The sequence below is a fragment of the Dipodomys ordii genome, unplaced genomic scaffold, assembly GCF_000151885.1.
Source record: "Dipodomys ordii isolate 6190 unplaced genomic scaffold, Dord_2.0 Scaffold2, whole genome shotgun sequence".
NCBI classification, from domain to species: Eukaryota; Metazoa; Chordata; class Mammalia; order Rodentia; family Heteromyidae; genus Dipodomys; species Dipodomys ordii.
The window spans coordinates 34,074,791-34,093,800 of NW_012267218.1; the positions used below are offsets into that span (position 1 = coordinate 34,074,791).

Here is a 19,010-nt window from a genome sequence, read left to right on the forward strand (position 1 = left end):
TGAGGATCGCGGTTCAAAGCCAGCCCGGGCAGGAGAGACCGTGAGACTCCTATCTCCAATAAACCACCAGAAAACCGGAAGTGGCGCTATAGCTCAAGTGGTAGAGCGCTTGCCTTGAGCTGAAGAGCTGAGGGACAGCACCCAGGCCCAGAGTTCAAGCCCCATGACTGACAAAAAAAAATGTGGGTTAATATGTGCAGACACTGTTGTAGATATCCAAATGTAACAGAGAATCTATACTATATTTGCCAACAACAGCATTAAAAGGTGGGGAATGTTTTTCATTTTCTCATCATAAACCAAATTTAAACTAGGCTCACAGGTAAAATTCTGAGCAGAGAGTTTGTAAAGCAGTACAATAAATGAAGAATAAGGGGATTTTTCCATATGATCACAACAGTAGAAATTTGTATTGAATTAAAGAATGCTTGCCATGATAGAAAGCTACAGTAGACATATCATATCAGTACATTTCACCTGCTTCAAGCTATTGACTATGAAAATGAAATTTCTTCTACCTAGCAATGGGTTACTAATTACCATTAAGGAAAACTTCAATATTTATCTACAGTGGTTCTTTTTAACATTCATTTGCATATGGAGGACACTTCTAACCCAGTAGGTATCTCTCAACAATCAACATATGATGAGAACATTTGCTGTTTTTCTCTGATATAAAGTCTAAAAAGTGTATGTTTACTTCATTATTTGCAAGATGTGCATCAGACAATTTGAGAGAGAGATGATTTTAATGTTGGTAAATACAATAAATGATTTAATGCAAACATAGTTAAATATTTTTCAGTTTTAAAAGCATTCTCTGAAATATACAAATACTTCAGTTCAGTAAAATCAGGGTCATTTCCACTTGGTTTGGGTAATTTAAACATTTTTTATTCCTGTGTTTCAATTGCAGTTAGCAATATACCCTTGGGATTGTTTTGACAACTTTGAAATCTGGCTCTATATCATGGCTTAACTACTGCCATATTGACTTGGTCTAAAGTATAGCATTTTTCCTTCATTTATCAATAACTAAGGAGAGTTTAAACAAGCCCATGAAAAGGCTACTTGGATAAGTAGATTCTTGGCAAGCTAAAAAGATTTCATCCTAATCCTATTTAAGGTTTAACATTTAGATATTGGCTATGAAATAAATTGCTATGCAAAGAAAAAAAGATTTAAAAATTTTCATACAAAGATTCTATCTATAGGATGTTACAACTTGCTCTCAAGGATTGAAAAGTTATAAACTCAATGTTTCTATTATCTTATTATTCTATAAATACCAAAATAAATTTTACTGTCTGTTATTTTTCTGTTGCAATAAAAATAAGACAATTTAAGAAAAAAAATGTACCATGCATGTGAATGAAAGTACTTATTCCCACTGCTGTTTTTATGAGAATTTTTTATGCTGAATAATCAGAGCAGACAGGACAAAATTAGTAAATACCCATTTTCTCAGATCTCCTCAATGGCCAAGTCTCAGAAACTTTTATTTTATTAATGGAGTAAAGTTTCAAAATTAAGATGAATAGTATCAAGTTGATTTTATAGACTTAAGCCTTACTGACTCTTTATACAATGTGTACAGAAAATGATAGACCTACAAAAATGATTTTACTAAAAAATAATTTTATTCTACCTACAGTTTTGACAACACTTGTGTGTTACCTTTAACTACAAGAGGTGCTATATTTGACATGCGACTCTGAACTTCTTCAAAATAATGAAGAAATAATTTTGCTAGCAAAACTACCTTTTTTGTGGAAAAAGGTGCTTTAATAACATGACGAAATAAAAATAGACTACCCTTCCCAACATAAAGCAGAGTTAAAAAGTCATTAACACGAGTCCAATTTTAGTGAAAAACAATGCATTATACTTTAAACTTACCACAAGAGCAAAGAACACCATAAAGAAAAATGATAAACTACTTGTGTAGCCAAGAAAGCCTGTAAAATAACAGTAAAATAAAAAGCAATTTATAAGGAAAGTGATCCTAACTTAAAACTAAAGCTTTACATTTTGGGCATGTTTTCTATTACAGTGCTTGGTATCTGGGGCTTAGGGCTCAGAATAACAACATTCCAGCTATCTGTCACAGATCATTTATGTAGCTCTGTACAGCAGAATTGGAACTGGCTTACCACTAATGGTACACTGTAAGGGAAAGCTGCTCTTTAATGTTCCGCTGTAAAGATTTTATTTTAGTGGAGCAGACAAAATACTACTGCAAACCAAGTAATAGGTTAACTAGGCAGGGCTGAAGGCTCAACAACCTAAAATAAAGCCAAGTTTTAAATTATTCACAACCACCACCTTTCTGCTAAAAATGTGGTACTATGAAATTTAAAAGCCTTTTAATATTTCTTTCCCTCCTGTGTTTTCACTCTTTCTCTTCTACAAAGACTTACCTATTTTAGGAAGAAGTGCAAGAGGGAACACAATGCCAACACAAATGATTATTAATAGTTTCTGCCCATCAAGATACCAAGACCTATTAGGAAAGTTTGATTTAGTCACAAGATTTGTATACATTCTTCCATAAATCCCAATAATTACAATCACACACTTGAAAAGGCCTACTATCTTTTGTTATTATTATTATTATTGGTGATACTATTATTTTTATTAGTGAATTTATATTTAGGCACTGTATCATAATAATGTGGTCACATGCCTGTAATATTAGCATTGGGGAGGTTAAGGCAGGGAGATTGTGAGTTCAAGGCCAGGCTGGGCCTTGAACTCTCCATGTAGGAGAGTTTCAGAGCCAGAATGGGCTCTTTGTCCTAAGTAAACATACCCAAAAACAATGAGCTGCCATTTTCCAACAACTAAAAAATGAGTGTTCACAATACTAGTAAAGGTATAAACTATAAAAATTACTTTTATGTAAAGCAATATGGCAATAGATATTGAGAGCCTTTAAAATAACTAAACCTTTTAACACTTATAAGACTATTTTAAAAATAAGAAAACAGCCAGCAGGAAGAACAACTATTTTTGTTAAAAGGTATTTATTGAAATCATTTAAAATACTGAAAATTGAAAACAAGCATCTAAAACTATGATAATAAAATACAATATAATGAATATTAAGTAAATATCAGATATATGTATATACATAATGAGATTTTTGAGAAAAATATAGATGCATTGAAAATGGAAAGGAACTATAATGTATTGATAGCCATTATGTTTGGTTTATAAAATTACAGATATTCTTGATAGTTCTCCATACTTCCCTAAGTTTTGAGTAAAAGGCATAATTTACCAGCTATAAACATTAAAATTTTCATACAAAGACATTAGAGGAAGGGCAATGTGAGAGGTAATTATGCGTATATAGATATATAAAAATCCCATAAAGAAGTCTATTAGTTTGTTCAACATATGCTAAAAAAAAGTGAAAAAAGAAAAGATTTTAGAATATTGAATGAAAAAGATGTTACCAGTACATTTATATCTTTGTTCATTTTTTAAATAAAGAAACCCTACCACAGAGTGAAATAGATGTACATATTTTAAAGACATAAAGATATACTTAAAATACTAAGAGTAGATATTTCTTTACTTTCTTTTTTCCCTTTCTCTCTTTTTTTCTTTTTTGTGAGGGGTGGCACTTGGTTTGAACTCAGGGCTGTTCATGCTTGCTAGGCAGATACTCTACTGCATGACCCATACTTCTAGCCTCAGAAGCATATATTCCTATGTGGTAGCAATATGAGCAATTTCTATATTCTTGGTGCAAATATATGACTTTATTTCAATACAAAATATTCAATGTGCAAACACTGAAGTTCTACACTTTGTACAGAAAAAGGATTTTGTTTTTTTGCACCAGTCCTGAGGCTTGAATTCAGGACTTAGGTACTGTCCCTGAGCTTCTTTTGCTCAAGGCTAGCACTCTACCACTTGAGCCATAGTGCCACTTCTGGCTTTTCTGTTTAGGTGGTACTGAGGAATCGAACCTAGGGCTTCATGAATGCTAGGCAAGCACTCTACCACCAAGCCACATGCTTAGCCCTCAGTTTTTGTTTACTGGTCCTGGAGCTTGAACTCAGGGCCTGAGTGCTGTCCCTAAACCATTTTGCATTCTACCACTTGAACTCCAATGCCACTTTGGGCTTTTCTGAGGAGTTTATTGGAGAGAAAAGTCTCACGGACTTTTCTGCCCGGGTTGGCTTTGAACCTCAATTCTCAGATCTCAGCCTCCTGAGTAGTTACGCTTACAGGCATGAGCCACCTGTAACTGGCTCAGAAAAAATTAAAGATAATTCTTCAATAACTAATAGATTTATATACAAAAGACAAAGAAATACATTGAATAAATACATGTGAAGAAAATTCCAATCCTTGCTGCTAGTTTAAGAAATGATAAATTTAAATTAAAAATTTTTTAAAATAAAATAACTTCAGAATAAATATTAAGACTCTAAGCACTGGTGACTCATGCTTATAATCCTAGCTACTCAGGAAGTTAAGATCTGTGGACAGTGGTTCAAAGTCAGCCTGAGCAGGAAAGTCCATGAGACTCTTGTTTACAATTAACTAACAAAAGGCCAGAAGTGGGGTTACAGCTTAAGTAGTAGAGTGCCAGCCTTCAACAAAAAAGATCAGGTCCTGAGTTCAAGCCCAAGACCACCCCAACGATGTGGTATAATTGGCCCTTCACACATTGCTAGTGATTTTGTCAGTACTTTCTTCTCAAAAAACAATGATAATATATAGACAGCAATAAAAATATAGTGACAACCTAGTCTAAGAAAATCATCTAAGACAGAAAAAAATTCTATCTGCATTAAAGTTATTGAGTACAACAATATTCCAATATTAATAAGGCAAGGAAAAAAACCTATATACCTAACAACAGAAAATATTTAGATTGATAATTTCATACTCAGTGGAATGTTATAAAGCTTTTTAAAAAGTCAATATAGTAAAGTAGAAAATGCATAATGGTATAAATGCAAAACATGATTATTAACTATATTTTTAAAACAGTTTAAGAAAAATTCAGATAAACAAAAAATCACTAAGTTAAAATGGTATTATGCATACTTTGTCCTTGGTTTCTTTTCTAAATATTCTGTATGTATAAGTCATAATTTTACACTAGTGCATAATATACATATGCACATAACACAGCAATTAAATTCACACTAGAATGGAAGTTTGCAGCATAAAAGACCAACAAGAATTACTGCCACCCATCCCTCTTGCAGGTCCTGTGCTTGAACTCAGGGCCTAGGTACTATCTCAGTTTTTTGTTCAAGGTTAGCATTCTATCACTTGAACCACAGTTCCATTTCTGGGTCTTTCACTACTTTATTGAAGATAACTCTTACAGACTTTCCTGCCCAGGCTGGCTCCAAATCACAATCCTTAGATCTCAGCCTCCTGAGTAACCTAGGATTTACTAGCATGAGTCACTGGCAACCAGCAAGAATTACTTTAAGAAAAACTTTTTTTTTTTTTTTTGCTTTGTTTTGTGCCTTTCCTGGGACTTGAATTCAGGGCCTGGGTGTTGTCCCTGAGTTTATCTTATTAAAGGCTAGCACTCTACCACTTGAGCCACAGCTCCACTTTGGGCTGTTTTGGGGTTTTCTGGTTGCTAGTTGGAGATGCATCTCGTGCATTTTTCTGCCCAGTGACTTCAAACCCTGACCCTCAGATCTCAGCTTCCTGAGCAGCTATTATTGCAGGAATGAGTTATCAGCGCCCAGCTTAGGAACTACTTTTTAAAATCATTGGTAGATAATTTCAGAATTTTCACTTTGTGATCATGTATTCAAATTCTCCCACTGCCCTACTAAATTAGGAAAGGAGTTTCCACACTTGATTTTCAACTTCTGGCTTCTCATCTGGACTTTAAGATCCAGGGTACATCTTTTAAATCTTGGTTTTAAATCTTGGTTTATGAGGAGATCCTCTCTGATGACCCTTCTATCATTATTACTGGGCACTGATAACTTCTTCTTTAAGAAAATAAGAGAGGGAGCAGTAGCATAAATAGCGGGACCATGTGACCATGGGCACATTTCCCCCTCCTTATTCTAACTCCTGTTGTTAGAAAATATATGCATCAGGAATCGTAACCTGGGCACAACTATTTCCAGTTCTTACAGACCTGAAGCTGTGCTCTCTACATCTGCATATGTCCTTCAGTTCCTGGCATGCAGGAAATAATACAAAAATACACATATTAAAAATACAAAAGGATACTCAACAAATTCATCTTCTAGTCACTGTTGAACAAAAATCAAATTGGAACTTCAAAACATTCTTTACTGAGGAACACCTGGCAACTAAATTTCTGAAGCTGGCAAGAAGCCTGGGGCTCTATGTCTGAAATATCTTTCCTTGTGAGACCCAGCAACAGACCTAGACAGTTGCAGTGCCAGGAGAAAAAGGCCCAAGGGAACAGCAAGGCAGATTCCATCTGTTAGTTCTGCTGGCCCTACTGGATAACAATACTGCATTGTATATCTAAGTCCTTGTTAAGAGCGTATACCTCATGGTAAATGTTCTGATAATAACATTATTATAAACCAATTTCTTTTAAATGAAAAACAAAACAAAATAGCATGAAGATGAGTTTGTAATAAAAAGAAGGTATAATAATCCATAGGACCACAACTCTTTTTCTCTTCAATAAGATTAATACTTTGGAAATCCTAAACAAGAGCTACTACACACTGCTTCAGATCGCAATTCATGCTTGACCATAAAAGTCATGTGAGTGACCAAAGCATTAACCTGTGTATCTGAAGAGACCTTTACCCCTTCCAAAGTAACTGAGCAGCATAGAGCTGTGGAATATTAGAGCTGGGAGCTTATAGATCATCTGGTTCAGAAACTTCATTTTATGTGTGTAAAAATAGCATCTTAATTATTGCAGTGAAAATAATCTCTATTTGTCAGTCAATCTTAAATTTATAGAGTATTTTTCAGATAATCTTTCATTTGCTTCAGAATCATGCTTTATAATCTCTTTTTTACAGAAATGAACCCTAAATTTTTAGTATGAAAATGACTTTATTGTAAAATATAACTTCTCTACTAGTAAAATATTTATTGTAAAATATAATTTGGCAACCAGTTATTGTTATCATTTATATTAATATATTCATTTAAATACAGTGCTGTTCCCTATCATTGAATCATTAGCAATGAAGGCAATATAATAACACCCACTGAAGTCAGTTTAGATTTTATGTGCTTGTTATAGCTAACTGGATTGTGTTTGGCAGTGGATATTCTCCAAAGAAGTGATCACATTTATAAAATAAAATCTCAGCCTGAAAAATGTAAACCAGTAATAAGAAATCTCAAAAATTACATATTAAGTAAAATTACTTCATAAACTAAGATTTTAGAAGAATGTACTGACCTTAATTTTTTTCCTTAAAAGGGAAAAAAATTATCTAACAGAACTCCTGCTTTCCTAGTATGATCTAAATACATATTTTCTTTAAGCCAAAAGAGAGCAAAAAGTTTTATACTTCCTAAAAAAAAAAACTTGTCTGATCTGTGAATTTAATCCTATATGATAAAAATGTTCCAAGTTTAAAATATAGAGTATAAATCCTTAGCTGTATTGCAGTGCTTTGGCATGCAGATGTTTTTTCCATTTTTTAATGAAAACCAGGTTTATTTATAAGTTGCCTTAATTTCATTCTCGAATGGAATGGAACAAGAGTATCATATGTTCTGAATTAGGATCTTACTCACATCCCATATCAATTATGTAACTCAAATGCAAGACAACTTAATTGTGTCAATCAGATTCCTCTGACAAGACCATTAAATGTTCACAGAGAGCTTCCAACTTTTAACAGCCATAGGTTTAAAAAATACAAGCTATTTTATGAAAAATTAATTATAAGAGTTTGATACTATAACTCTTAATGTCTAATAGCAATTTTAAAATTAGAAAACAATCAATACAAACTTTCTTTTTGGATAATATCTTTGAAGGTTTATATTTCACAAAGATACATCAAATCATCAGATATTAAGCCAAAAAATAAGCATACTTGAAAGATCTTTATGAAAATTTATGGTAAATCAAACCTGAAATAAAATCATTATTAGCATCATATCAATCTCATTGAAGAAATACTGCTATGTAATTCTGTCTGGAAGCAAAAGGAAAGTCAATTACCAACCATCATATTGGTTTCTTAATTACTTTACAACATTAAGCTTTGAAAACAAATTTGGCTACTTTTTTTTAACTTTTTAAGGTGTTAAAGGGAACATATATCACATTTTAAATAGTATGGGATTGTTAATTTTAAAACATTGTCTCAGATGATGCAAACTGGTCACTGTAATTTGAAGTATACAGCATTAAAAATCCATTCCTGACATATAAAAAATGACATTTTATGAGTGAAAATAGGAAATTTTTTTGTTTTAAAAACAAAACAAGAAAAATACCTTGCAACACAAATGACAACTAATTTTAAATAAAGTTAAGATCAAAAGATCACTTTGGAGACAGAATACCAGGTCTGCCACACATTACTTTATTTCTAAAACTTGAAATAAATTTATATCCTTCCTGATTCTACAAGCACATGGTAATTAAGACAGATTAATAGGAACCACAAAATTCAGGAGAAAAAAAAATAAAAAGAAAAGCCATATGGGATATATGAAGGCTATTAGGATTAACCTAGTTTATACAATACATTCATGTTCAACTCTGAGTTTCCTAGCAGTCTGAGTAAGAAAAAGGAATGGCTCCTTCTAGTATAGTTATCAATAGGATTTTTTTATTCTCCACATTTACACTGTGCTATAAATCTACAAGTATGTGTGGATGCAATATGTTGTTTGATTATGCTAATAAAAGAAGGCAATATAGCATCCCTGTAACAACAGGTAAAGAACTCTAAGGCTCAAAGTTATATGGCCCAAAGAAGTTAAATCCTGTTTTATTAGTATGAAATGGACAGAACACATGTTCCTTACTCTTATGTTGAACATTCTTTATTCTACCCTCACATTGTCTTGTGTTCTTTGCCCTACATTACAATCTAAATTCTTCACACAGAATTTGAGTAACAAGCTGTTCTTAATATTTTTATAGCAAATACAAAAGTAGGTTGCACATAGCTATTTCTTATGTCATGAAATAAAAATGCAACTAACGCTGAAGATATGTGATGATAAATGTGGAACTTCACAAATGTTAAGTGCTATAAAAGACATAGTATCTTCTGATAATGAAAATTCATAGGTACTTCTGTTACATTTTCCTACCACATTTTCTTGATGGTTTCTACTCAGATGTAAAGTAACTATGAGCCAGGTGCTGGTGGCTCACAACTATAATTTTAACTATTCAGAAGGCTGAGATCTGAGGATCTTTGACACCCAATCCAAGAGGACAATTCGGAGAGATATTTTTATCTCCAATTAACCAGCAAAAAGCTGGAACTGGGGAGGTAGCTCAAATGGTAAAGCATCAGCTTCGAGCAAAAAGCCAAAAGAGAGTTCAAGCCCCTGTATTGGCACATACACACAAAAAAATAAGTAAATAAAATTAATAAAAATAATAAATTACTCTTCTTACAAATATGTATATGCATTTGTCTAAGTAAAATTCTTTAACAGAAACCAAGTTGACAATGCTAAAAACTAAATTTTGAAAACTTCCCCTGAATTCTAGAACAAATTCGATTATTAGGGCAAAACAGCTAAATATTCCACTCTGGAAAACTGACAGGTTTCTACTGTGTTTTAAAACTATATAAAATAGTATAACAACTGAAAGAATTGATTCTGTCTCTTTAAATCCAATTTCAAAATTTTTTCTTGTTCTACACAGTGAAAGGAAAAGATAATTGAAGGTTTCCCCTATAAAAAGTGATGGGTCAATATAATCTGTAGGACCTGGGTGTTTTTGCTTTTTAATAAAGAATAAAGAAAAAAAAATCTATGGTTTGGTATTGTTCAAAAGGTTTTTAAAAACAGGAGGTGAAAAAATTTAATCCTAGTAACTTATCAAGTCATATATATGAATCTCCTCTAGGAATTATTTTAACTGCAGCATTACTTGTCATTATAATTTGCTGAGAAATAACAATGATTTCCTGCCCCTTTTTAAAACTCTTTTCAGAACCTTCAACCCCCAACTCTGTCCTGTCCCATGCCACATCCTCAGACATCTCTCCTTTTCTCTTCCCTAAGAGCTGTCTCAGACCTGAGCAACAGCTCCCCTCTCCCCTCTCCGCCCCCCACCCCCCAGCTCTGCTCTCACACCCTCAAGGCACACAAGGGCTGCATGTGGGACTTCAGGTGGCTCCCAGCCAGTGCTTTGTACATGGTGGGAACCAATGGACATCTGTAGGACTTTCCTCTGTTACTACTTACCCAACGCGATCTGTCTCCTCGGAACAAGGACTACATTTGTTTCACTTGTCACTAGAGCTTAATAAATGTATATTGAATTAATAAACGAATGGCTTCAATGTGAAATATTTCTTCTTACCCACTATAGTCTCCAGTCAAAAATTCCGAAATAGCAGCAGGGAGCTCTGTTTTAATAATTAAAAGATATGATGACATAGCTGCAAAAAAAATTAAAATATCTATTAGAATCCTGTAATTTTTATCAATTAAAAGGGTTATCTACTGAGGAACACAGAGTTCATGACAGCTAGGAAAGCACACAGATTAACTCACAAGGTACTAGGCCCAAAGACATTACAGCAGGAGTGGAGATAAGCAGCTTTATTTAAAAGAATATTCAGTATGCATATTAAGTACCCTTTGTTTGCACTTCAAGCACAAGGCAAACTACTTAGACAAAAGATTTTATTAGCCATTTATAAATACAAGTCTTATTGAAGTTTTCCAAAAACTCATATATTATCTCCCCTGTCCCAGGTACTAGAGGTTAATTTGAGTAAAATTAACATAGAAACTTAAGCTTAACAAGAATAATTACTAACTTTCACCATTTGTTTTTCCTTTCCTTTTTTTTTTCCTGGTTGTGGGGCTTGAACTCTGGGCCTGTGCACTTTCCCTGAGCTCTTCAGCTCAAGGTGAGTACTCTACCACTTGAGCCACAACTCCATTTCTGGTTTTCTGGTAGGTAATTGGAGATAAGAGTCTCACGGACTTTCCTGCCTAGGCTGGCTTTGAACCACATCCTCAGATCTCAGCCTCCTGAGTAGCTAGGATTACAGGCATGAGCCACCAGATCCAGCCCCTGAGCTTTTTGCTCAAGGCTAGCATTCTACCACTTTGAGCCACAACTCCATTTCTGGTTTTTAAGTGGTTAACTGAAAATAAGTATCTCCAGAGGACTTTTCTGCCCAGGCTGGCTTCAAATCTTGATCCTCAGATCTCAGCCTCCTGAGTAGCTAAGATTACAGGTGTGAGCCAGGGGCACCCTTCCTAGAAAGAAACATCTAGGCCAGAAGTCCCATTGTCTGTCTGTTTCCCTTTCTCTCTCCTTATGAACCCCATTATGAACCATTATGAACATATTATCATAAGGCAAAAATAAGTAACAAACTATATTTAATGTTTTTCTCTAAAGCAAGTTAGAAATATTCCATTTTATTTACCAGGCTCATCTGTGTGTTATGTAATCATAACCTGAGCTAGCATTGTTTTGTACATTTTATCTGACAGGCAAGAACTAAATTTTATAGCACTTTATAATGATACTCTTTCTGGTCTATCTATTAAAAACATTCATTTATATGATCACAAAATGTATAACTCACTTATATACAAATACTTGAGTTTAAGCTTAAATACTTGCACATACAGAAACTCAGCTGATTTGGAGTAAAAAATATCTCAAGTTGACATCCTTTCCGCAGAGATTAAGAAAGAGAGGGCCAGAGAAAGAGAGGCCAGAGAGAGAAAGAGAGAGAGAGAGAGAAAGAGAGAGAGAGAGAGAGAATGTATATAGAAAGAGCCAAGAAGAAAATGTCCATGAAGAAAAAAGTGTACACTGTGTGCACATTAATTTTTATTACTTATTTATATTTCAGGAAACATTTCACATTCTCCTTGTACTTATAAAACTAAGCCCACCAATGAATGCCAAGTTATACTGATAAAAATCTGGGGGAAATTTAATGAAAGGTCTCAATACTTTAAGAACAATGTGTATTTCTCAGCCTATTGTAAAGTAGTTGAATTTCTCCATAATTATGACATCATGTGACCACTTTAACTGGAAAATAAAGAACATTGTTTGTAAAATTGTATGAAGACACATTATCATATACATATTCAAATACCCTCTTAATATTTTTAGTAAATAACATGTACCCACGATAAAGCAAAGTTTTGTTTTTTTTTTTTGGTCCGGTCATGCGGCCTGAACTCTGGTCCTAGGCACTGTCCCTCAGCTCTTCAGCTCAAGGTTGGCGCTCTACCACTTGACACTACCGCCTTTTTCTGCTTATGTGGTACTAAGGAATCGAACCCAGGGCCTCATGCATGCAAAGCAAGCACTCTACCAACTCTACCTGCCTAGCCCCGACGAAGCAAAATTTAAACGTTAAATAAATGACTTTTTTGTAATGAAATACAAATATACACATTTTATAGTTTATCTCTATTTCTTTTTTCCCCCAGAAGAAACAGGGCTGTTGGCTAAACCCACTGTGACATTTCTACAAATTCTTTTAGTTATGGAATATTATAATTGATTAGATGCCAAACATTTGTTCTGTATTGTTCATTTTCTCCTAAGGAAAACTGACATCAATTTGGCACAAAATAGAAGGAAGATTTCTTTTTGTTTATTTTTTGTGTTTGTGCCAGGCCTAAGGGCCTGAGTGCTGCCCCTGAGCATTTTTTCTCAAAGTTAGCACTATACCTCTTGAGACACACACCTCCACTTCCAGGTTTTGGGTGATTAATTGGAGATATATGTCTCTTGGACTTTCCTGCCTTGGCTGGCTTCAAACCATAATTCTCAGATGTCAGCCTCCTGAGTTGGTAGGATTACAGGAATAAGCCACTAGTACCTGGCAGGAGGAAGGTTTTTATCAACCACCTCTACTCAAGGTTTTAGAGTACTGATAATATTTATATATCCTAAAGGTTATATACCTATGGTATATGATGAAAATCATGAGTCAAATCTTCCAAAACTCATCTAAAACTATTTAGCTATAACCATGCACAGAAAAAATGGAGGGCTGGGATGTAGCTCAGTGGCAAAGCGCTTGCCTAGCAAGCGCAACGTCCTGGGTTCGATCCCCAGTACCAAAAAAAAGAAAAGACAAAAAAACAAACAAAAAAAAAAGAAAAAATGGAAAGGAGCAGGGGGAGAACTAGCTTCAAAACAAGGAATGCATATTTCAAGCACAATGTAATTTATTATCTGCCTACCAGTCTTTCTTGCTTGGATTAACCTAGTATCACATGTATTTCTAAAGTTTCAGACAGTCATCTCTTTCAGTAATTTTGTATTATTTCATTTGGATCTTTCATTGTAAAAAGCATTAATGAATATGAGATCACATTGCTTTCTAATATACAATCTGTCATTCTTTCCAGAATTTCTATTAGCCCCTGGCTAATCATTTGATCACTTTTATCCTGTGCTGCAGCCTTCACTCTTTAGTTTTCAATGGGAGTCCTGTTTCAATAGAACTGAGTCTGAAGAATCATGTATATTTTAAGAAATGTGAACTCACCTAACATATGTTTCTCTTCCAAGAAAGACCTCAGTGTATGAGACACAATTATAATAAAACAAGCAAAATACAGCTTCTTTCTTAGAGAATGCTGGTGTATATTTTAAGAGCTACCAAACCACAGAGCTTACCTTGGGAAAACCCCCACTGATTCAGTAAAACAAAGAAAGACACTATCCTTATTCACTGTCAAATCATTTTTCTTAGTCACAAATCAATGCTCATGAAAGGACCAGCACCTTAACATATTGTCTTACATCTACTTCAGAGAACAAAAAGATGACTAAATATACATTAGGCTAGGAAATACATTTTAATTCCATCCACAAGAAAAGAATAATTTGGTGACTTCACAAAATTTTTTTTCAGAATGTAGCCGTGGTACTCAGTAGACACTATGTTGAAAATGAGCTATACAACTTGTGGACAGGGAAGGGAGGGAAAAACTGGCAAAGACAGAAGGAAGAAGTGACATTTTCCAAAATGAAATGCACTCATTACCTGACTTATGAACCAGTATCCCCTCTGTACCTCACCCTTATATAAATAATCAAAAATATTTAACAATAAAAATGTATTCAACAAAATGAATTGGAAAACTTTTAAACCTATAATATCAATGGTCAAGTTCACACATCCATTGTTTTTACCAAAAGGGTCACTAAATTAAATAGCTGGCAGCTACAGCTTTGTCTCATGCCTTCTAGTTATGACATAAGGAAATTTTTGATACTTATCTTAAGAGACAGGCAGAAATGAATTTGTAAGAGATTTTTGCTGACATCAACACATAAACTAGACTCGTAATGAAAGACACAGCAAGATCATTCTAAATTAGTCGCTGAAGTAGGGGCACCCACGAGAGCCATGCTAGAATAAGCAGCTCTGTCCTCAAGATCACCAGCGCCAGGGTTAGCACTGGAAGAAAGACTTTCATGACAGTTATTTAGCCATTACTAATCACTTAGTTTCACCACATTAACTAAATAGGTATTCTTTTTCTTTCATATTTAAACCTAACAAATAGAACTCATTTCATAGAAACTGCCCTTGTGAGAGAAATAAAAAAGTCTGTCATCCTAATCAAAACAGAAATTGAAAGCATTCTTTAAAAAGCCATATGGAGAAGCAACTGTTATAGGAAGAAAGGACTAAAATAGGGTAAAATTTGATTAGGCAATAGCAAGTAGTAAGACATTAATATTGGTTGACTTAATCATAAAGAGAAACACATGAGTTGAGATAGGGCGGCTGAAGGGAAAGATGTGAGGCAAGCCGGAGCTCTGGGGTTCTGGGGCTCTGGGAAGAGATCCATAAGGACAGCTAGCTTCTTTGGTTTGGGGATTATTAATGCCAAGGCCATCCTATGCTTCACAACACTTCAAGTGACATACAAGTTATCTCATTTCATTTTCACACACACGGGAGAGGTAAACTTTATTTATTTCCCAGATGATGAGATGGAAGCACAAAGAAATAAATTGTCTCAGCTAATAATGGCGGAAACAGCCAGTCTGGCTTGCGAAACTTACTCCAGTAACTGGTGCACTATGTCAGCCTATGACTGGAGTAAAGCAGAGTAACCAACAAAAAGAAATAAAAAGAAATAAAGTCTATCCAAAGAACAACTTTCCAACATTATCCTTTTGTATTTTTCATTATGGCTTTTGGCTGTGGAGTTTAACATTTCAATTTTTTTTAAAAAAGAATCTCTGTAACATCTGAAGTTTTGGCAACACTATAATTTTCACTTTGTGATATATTTTCAATGTATTCCATTTTGGTTTGATAGATAGTCTGATGAACATGCTTAAAAATTCATGGAGTTTCATGGCAGGACTTCATTGCATCTACCATCATGCTCTGACTAAATTTCCAGCTGTGATTTTAGTTCCTACTCTCACATACCTGATACAGCACTACACCAAAACCTAAAAAGAAAAACAAAATCAACCCTTCTGTCCAGAATTCCTATACTTTTAGGGACTATTTTCTCCAACACTCTGAAAATACTTCTCAATTTGCCAAAGTTAAACATGCAACTTTAAGGGTGAAAAAAACATAACTGAGATTGGTCTCAGGAAATTATTAGTTTATAAAGATAATTATCCATTTTGCTAAATGCTTAAAATATATGTATGAAGGTAGGATTACTAGGAGGTATTTTAAAAACAGAATTAGGTTTTCAGCAACTTCTTAAAGGATTAGTCAGTCAGGCTTAAACAAACAGATGTACTTTAGGAGGAAACAATAAGTTTGTCTTTGCATTTAAGAGCAATTCAACTTTATTTCAAACTTGTTTTTACTCATAGATAATTGTTGCTTTATTTAAAATGTCTTATTAACACACAGTTTCCATGAAATATCTATATACCACTGAAATTCTATCCCTACTCAAATAGTTCACAATCTCTTTTCTGAAAAGGATCTTCTATTTTTTTAAAAAAAGGACTCTGAAAACAGTGGCACTTGTACACATATTTAACCAAAACATGTTGGAAAAAAATGTTCCTGTATAACCCTAAAAAAGTTTTTATCATCTGCCAAGATGTAAAATTTAAATAAAAAGTGATCAGAATACCTACTTTCTAAAGTCTTATATACTTTAATAGAAATAATTACTAATACAAACATTATTTTCAAAGCCCCTTTATAAACTAACATTCAGTAAATTTTGCCAAAGGAAATACTTGTGGAAATGACTTGCCTCAAATTTCCTGCATTTCTTCTAACATTTAAGGGTCTCTTTGTATATGTTGTTACTGTTTTCTAGAATTTCAGGACAAGTCAGGCTCAAAAAAAAAGCCCTGGTTGATTACAGATAAACTGACCAGCAGATGGCACTGTAACAGCATGCCCAATCCCAGTTCCCTGGGGACAATGCAAACAAACATGTATCTGCAAGACTTATTTCAGTACCATGTCCTTACCCCTCTCCAAGGAAAGTACAGAGAGTAGTTTCATATTATCTCATATTAAGTCATGAATCTTTCAGATACTGAGAATTTGAGATTTTTATAGTTCTCAACTGAAAATGCTGTTTATACCTTCTTGTTTAGAAGATCTAGAAACCACAAGTTTCTCTTAAACTGTAGATTCCCAAACTGAAGTACTGTTAGATAAAGTTTGTGGACTCCAGGCCAGACTAGAAAAATTAGGCCATTCCACCAATTTCAGGAGTTTTTCAGTAAGGCAACTTATATTTAGGGCTCTCCTTCCACAGTACGTTGCCGCAATTAAATCTTTAATCTCCTTTAAGAACTGGGGCTTATGGAAATAGAGGGAAAGTATGTAATGTATAGTGGTCCTCCATATTTTGTAAGAGCAAAGCAAGACGTTTTCTGTTTGATTTCTAGTGATAGTCAAGTCCCCTGAACGGCCTATCTTTGGAGCTCAATTCAATTAGAAACTACTTACATTCCTTTGTAGGAAATCAGAGTAAAAAGTTTATAGAAATCTTCAATACCTACTTTCTACTATAAATCTTAATTCTTACTAGTTTGTTTACCAGATTCAAACTCTCTAAACCGGAATTCTAAGCCTAGAAAAGCACCTTGACTTTGTATTCCAGCAGAAATGGCTCTCAGCAAATGTTTCCCCAACTCCAGAGGAAACAGGTACCAGAGAGCTACCTCAAAAAAAAAAAAAAAGACCTACTGTCAGGCCTCAATTTTGTGACTATTCAGAGATTTAAAAAAACACACACACACACACACAAATTATTACATAGCTCTCTACGTTTCAAAGGCAAAAATTTCTATAACCTTAAGATCACTAAATTTAGTGAGCTGAATTTCCTCATTAAAAAATATAAAGATTTAAAGACAAATTTTTTTTTTTTTGCCAGTCTTGGGCAAACTCTGGGCTTGGGCGCTGTCTCTGAACTCCTCTTTGTGCAACCCTAGTGCTCTACCACTTCAGCCACGCCACTTCCATTTTTTGTTTTTGTTTTTTTTCAGGTTAATTGAAGAGTCTCATGATCTGGCTTTGGGTTGTATTTGAACCACAATGCTCAGATCTCAGCCTCTTGAGTAGCCACAATTACAGGTGTGATCCACTGTCACCCAGCTCTTCTTTTTAATTTAACAACTCATTAGATCACATTACTGTCCCTATGATTTAGGGCCTCATTGATTGTGGGGAACAGGGAGCAGATCCATCAGTAGATTCTTTCCAAAATAAACTATATGCTCACTTATATATTTCTATTTTCTTCTCCTTCTGGCCAGTCAGCAATCTTTTTCCTCCAAAGTGGTATTAAACCGACCAATAGTTTTTCTTCCTGTGTTTTCTCATTTCTTCCTTTCTTCTTATAATACATATGGATTTACTGAATGCCTATTCATACTAGGTAGAAGGGATAGAAATATATGAGAAAATTATTCTTATTTGTGAAATATGGGTATGTAAGAAATAAACTGGATCATCAATAAAAGAGTTATAGAACAAAATGTTGACCAAGTCATTTATGATCATTTTGCTTTGCTTTTTTTTTTTTTCGGTTGGTCATGGGGCTTGAACTCTGGGCCTGAACGCTGTCCCTCAGCTCTTCAGCTCAAGGTGAGTGCTCTACCACTTTAACTACAGCGCCACTTCCGGTTTTCTGGTGGTTTATTGGAGATAAGAGTTTCACAGACTTTCCTGCCTGGGCTGGCTTTAAACCATGACCCTCAGATCTCAGCCTCCTGAGTAACTAGGATTACAGGCGTGAGCTACCAGTGCCTGGCTTATCATTTTGATTTTGGAGGCCTGTCTCTTCAATTTTTTTCCTAAGATTCACCACAGGCACTGTAACCCATGAAGACAAAGAAATGTTGAAATGTTACAAAGAATAAAAGGGAAGTGGTGATGCATGCTTATAATCACAGCATCAGGTGGCTGAGGAAGGAGGATCATGAGTTACAGGCCAGCTGGGCTACACCACGTGACTCTGACTCAAAAAACAAATAACCAAAAAGAGCCAAAACCAAACAAAAAGTGCTAAGTGTGGTAGCCCAAGATTATAATTCTTGGAGATAAGGGGATCAAAACCAGCCTGGGCATAAAAGTTTGAGAGACTCCACCTCATTCAATGTCTGGGCACAGTGAACTATGCTTGTCATCTCTAGTGGATAACAAGCCAGCCTGCACATAAAGCAAAGACCCTTCTTTGAAAATAACCCAGGCAAACAAGGAGGTGGGGGAGGCTGGAGATGTGGCCGAAGTGGAAGGTAGACTCCCTACCTTGCAAGCTTGAGGCACTGAGTTTATTCCTCAGCACCATCAGAAGAAGAAAGAAGAAACAAACAAACAAACAAAAAGAATATTAAACAGCCT

General features: G+C 34.6%; 1 protein-coding gene across 2 annotated transcripts in view; it reads right to left on the minus strand.

Annotated features, from left to right (window-relative positions):
- The window catches only part of Slc38a6 (solute carrier family 38, member 6), a 64,416-nt gene that overhangs the window by 14,488 nt on the left and 30,918 nt on the right, over positions 1-19,010 (minus strand). For both annotated transcript variants that reach the window (XM_013017566.1, XM_013017557.1), the window contains exons 6-8: positions 10,514-10,592; positions 2,421-2,503; positions 1,900-1,958 (exon numbers count right to left, since the gene is read on the minus strand). In XM_013017566.1, coding sequence (XP_012873020.1) covers positions 1,900-1,958; positions 2,421-2,503; positions 10,514-10,592 — 221 coding nt within the window. The remainder of the gene's footprint in view (positions 1-1,899; positions 1,959-2,420; positions 2,504-10,513; positions 10,593-19,010) is intronic.